General features: G+C 31.3%; 1 protein-coding gene across 1 annotated transcript; it reads left to right on the top strand.

Annotated features, from left to right (window-relative positions):
* The first annotated feature begins 1,864 nt into the window (after positions 1 to 1,864).
* Positions 1,865 to 4,293, top strand: LOC120089476. The gene is made up of 5 exons (XM_039046961.1): positions 1,865 to 2,579; positions 2,674 to 2,731; positions 3,266 to 3,349; positions 3,448 to 3,583; positions 3,848 to 4,293. The coding sequence occupies exons 1-5, from the start codon at positions 1,964 to 1,966 to the stop codon at positions 4,184 to 4,186; spliced, it is 1,233 nt and encodes a 410-aa protein (XP_038902889.1). The 5' UTR covers positions 1,865 to 1,963; the 3' UTR covers positions 4,187 to 4,293.

Here is a 4,293-nt window from a genome sequence, read left to right as displayed (position 1 = left end):
CATAAAAATTGACGTATTGTATTTAATAGAATTTTAAGCTACCTCGATGTATATTATTACAAATACAAATGTCATCAAGTAAATTATCTAATATGGACTAATGCAAACAAAGTACAAAACTAAAAATTTTAAATATATTTTTGGTAGAGTCATTACCAATTGTCTTAATGACATTAAGATACGTAAAAAAGGAGAAGAAAAAAAAAAACAGTTGAGGTAATGAGTTTAAAATTTATAGTAACTACATTGCAAGTTTTGACTACAACCTTGATTGCATCTATTTAGTTCATATATAGTAAAGATTTACTAGAAAATTCTTAAACTATGTAATTTTGAATTTTCATAACACTAAGCCTATTATTTAGTTAAGAAGATTTATGATGCTTAATTTATATATATATATATATATTTGATTTTGAACTTTGTGTGGGATAGATCCTGTCATATTTGAAACTTTTAAATTTTAATTGAAAAAAAATTCAATTTTTCTTCTAGAAAATTCATAAATTTTAAAATAGTAATAGGTTAGTGACCTATTAGATACCATATTCAAAATTTAGAAATGTGTTAGATATAAAATTAAAAAAAATACAAAAATGTAATAAATACTTTTAAAAATTTAGAAATAAATAAAAATAAATCGAAAGCTCGACTTATAATTTAATTAACCTATTTATAATTAGCATAAGAAAAAAAAACAAGGTAGTTAAAAGAAAGAAATTGAGGGTTAAATAAAAAGGGAAAGAGTGAGAAGTAATTAAGAATTGAAGAGGGTGTGTCATTGTCATCCTCGTGGCGTAGTTCCCAAAAGGCAATGCCCCTCACTTGAGGCTGTATTCTTTATGGTAGACCAAACCCCAACCAAAACGCCCTTTTTCTTTCTCCCAATATTTCGATGCATCTTTTAGTATAGTATTAGGGCTGTTTTTTACGTTGTAATAGAATGGATTTGAATTGTAATGTAGTTCTAAATCTATATTTAGTTCAGTGTTTTGGACTCAATTTATAATATTAAATAAGTTTTGTTTATACAGTTTTCAGTATAACCATTTTTCTATTTTCACGTTTCATGATCCCATTTCTGTTTCGCTATCCATTTTCACTTATTCCAACACTCTTCTGATTCTCAGTAATTCTGAGTGAATTAGACATTGACAAGAGAAGTAAATTGTCATTTCTATTATATCATATAAAATCAATGAATTATTAAAACAATAAAAACAAAATGTAATCTAACGTGAATATAATATTATAACAGGTATTTTAACTTGTTTAAAACGTGTAAAATATTTATTTATTATAATTTTAATATGTTTTTAAATTTTTTCTTTTAAGAAATTTTCCACAAATTTCTATCCAGATTAACATTTTGTCGATATTTCATAAAATTGAGATCTCGTCATCATCTTTTTGCAGGTTACTTTGAAGCAAAAATATTAAAAAGTAATTAATAAATTAGAATTTTTTTTATCACGTGACAAAATGTAATTAGACAATCGAGTGAATAAAAAAAAAGGTAATTGCAACAGTAGCATTTTTAGTTTCAATAACAAAGTATATAGCAACATTTTTAAAAAATTGCAAATATAGCTAAATTTATCAACGATAGACTTATATTACTGATAGACTTTTACCAGCGATATGGTCTATCACAGATAGATTTCTATCAACGACATAGTCTGTCACTATTAGATTATCTAAATTTTATCTTATTTTATAATTTTTTTATATTATATATATATGTTAATACTTTGAATCTAATTGTTATATTTATAGTTGTGGAGCAAATTTAATAATAGAGTGTAGAATGTGTCCAACTATCCTTTGTCATCTCTCATCCAATTCCTTTATAAAACCCAACTCTCTCCCATTCCCTCTCCCTTCACTAATTCCCCATTCTCCATTTCTCAAACTTCTTATCCTCTCACTCTCATTTTTCCCAAAACTAAAAACCAAAAAAACGATGTGTCGTTCCGAGGAGGCCTTGGAAGCCAGTACTGTCGTCGTTGATTCCAAATTCAACGCCCGTCCCGTCCTTCAACCCACTTGCAACCGTGTCCTCGATCGCCGTAATTCCCTCAAAAAACAACCTTCTCTCAAGCCCCCTTCCGCCGCCGTCGCCGCCGTCTCTCCCACCTCCCCTAAATCCAAATCCCCCCGTCCTCCGGCCACCAAACGGGCCAATGACGGTAATAATCCCATGAACTCCAGCTCCGACAAGATCCTCATTCCGGCCGCCACGAACGGTGGCGGGTCTGTATCACGGCCGAGAGCTACGTTGGATAGGAAGAAATCGAAAAGCTTCAAATTGGGTGGCAATGGGAATGTTGTGATTTGTGATAATGGTGGATATGAGGTGGCGCCCTTGAGCTACGCTTCTTCTTTGATCACTGAGTCGCCGGGAAGTATCGCCGCCGTGAGAAGAGAACAGGTGGCTCTGCAACAGGCGCAGAGGAAGATGAGAATTGCTCATTATGGAAGATCTAAATCTGCTCGTTTTGAAAAAATTGTTCCTCTTGATTCTAAAATTAAACCCGCTGTTGAAGATAGAAGATGTAGCTTCATCACTCCAAATTCAGGTAATTCAAGGAAAAAAAAACAAATTACCTTTTTTTTTCTTTAATTTTATTTTCCTCTGTATAAATTTAATTTAAATTTTCTCTCTGTTTTTAGATCCCATTTATGTTGCTTACCATGATGAAGAATGGGGCGTCCCTGTTCATGATGACAAGTGAGTTTCTCTCTCCTCGATACCAACCAACCATTGGATCAAACATAGTATGTCGAATTGAACATAATTCAATTGACATTTAAATTGAGTAGAAACCACGAGGTCAATAATAGAAATTCATCTATCTTCAATTAGAGTACAAAAAAAATTAAATTTATTTACCTTATTAAAATATTTATATAATAAATTTACTCTTACTTTTAAATTTAGTGGTGATTTAACATAATATTAAAGTGTTGTGAGACTCACAGTTACCATTTTAGAAATATTCGAGATCAATGTATAATTTAATTATGAACACCACTACTCTTTTTCTACTTTTCAATGTCTATGCTTTAAAAAGAAAAAAATATATATACTTTTGATCGGTGAAGTTTTATTTTAATAACATTTTTACCCGTACACTGGTAACTTCTACTTATTAATATTAATTTTAAATTATTAAATATTTTATAATTTTTCATGCTCTTTTGAGTATTGAAAAATACTAATATAATTAAATTTTTAAATACTGAATCTTGGAATTGAATACAGGATGTTGTTTGAATTGCTGGTTCTAAGCGTAGCCCAGGTGGGTTCGGATTGGACATCAATTTTGAAGAAACGCCAAGATTTCAGGTACTAAAAAACAAACAATTTCCAATTAACTAATCATTTTCTTTCTTCTTTTTTTTTTTTTTCTTAATTCACTAATTTAATTTATATTCTTTGTCCAGAAATGCATTTTCAAGTTTCGATTCAGAAATTGTGGCAGTTTTTTCCGACAAACAAATGGTTTCAATCAGCTCAGAATATGGCATCGACATCAACAGAGTCCGAGGAGTCGTCGACAATGCAATTCGAATTCTCCAGGTAATTAAATTAAATTTATTTTAAATAAAAAAATGAGTTGACTTATTTAGAAATTAAAAAAAAAAAATTATTCTCTATTAATAATAGATACAATGGACAATAACATTTTATTATACCTAAAAATATTTTAGTAATTTTAAAAACTACTCAAATATTAGTAAAATCCAAACCCATTGACTTAATAATCAACCCCATTTGATTAATATTCTAATTACTCCAAGCTTTTATGAATTAGTTGGTGACATTTTTATGGTTAAAAAACAGATCAAGAAGGAATTTGGGTCATTCGACAAATACATTTGGGGATTTGTGAACAACAAGCCATTTTCACCGCAGTACAAATCCGGCCACAAAATTCCGGTGAAGACATCAAAATCAGAGACCATAAGTAAAGATATGGTCCGACGAGGTTTCCGATCGGTCGGACCGACGGTGGTTCACTCCTTCATGCAAGCCGCCGGTCTGACCAACGACCATCTCACCACTTGCCACAGGCACCTTCACTGTACGTTAATCGCCGCCGGCCGCCGTACTACGGCGACGACGACGACGACGGAAGTGGAAGAGACGGCAACGGCGACGGCGGGTTCTGAAACTCTCTAGAATTGACTCGAGAATTTAATTAACAGACAAAAAGAAAAAGTGATAACCTTTACAAGGAGTCAATCAATGATGATTTGCTTGCTAATTAACTAGATAACTATTTTTTT

Source organism: Benincasa hispida, chromosome 10, assembly GCF_009727055.1.
Source record: "Benincasa hispida cultivar B227 chromosome 10, ASM972705v1, whole genome shotgun sequence".
Classification (NCBI taxonomy): domain Eukaryota; kingdom Viridiplantae; phylum Streptophyta; class Magnoliopsida; order Cucurbitales; family Cucurbitaceae; genus Benincasa; species Benincasa hispida.
The sequence above is the reverse complement of the archived record's forward strand: the minus strand, read 5'-3'. Positions and strand labels throughout refer to the sequence as shown.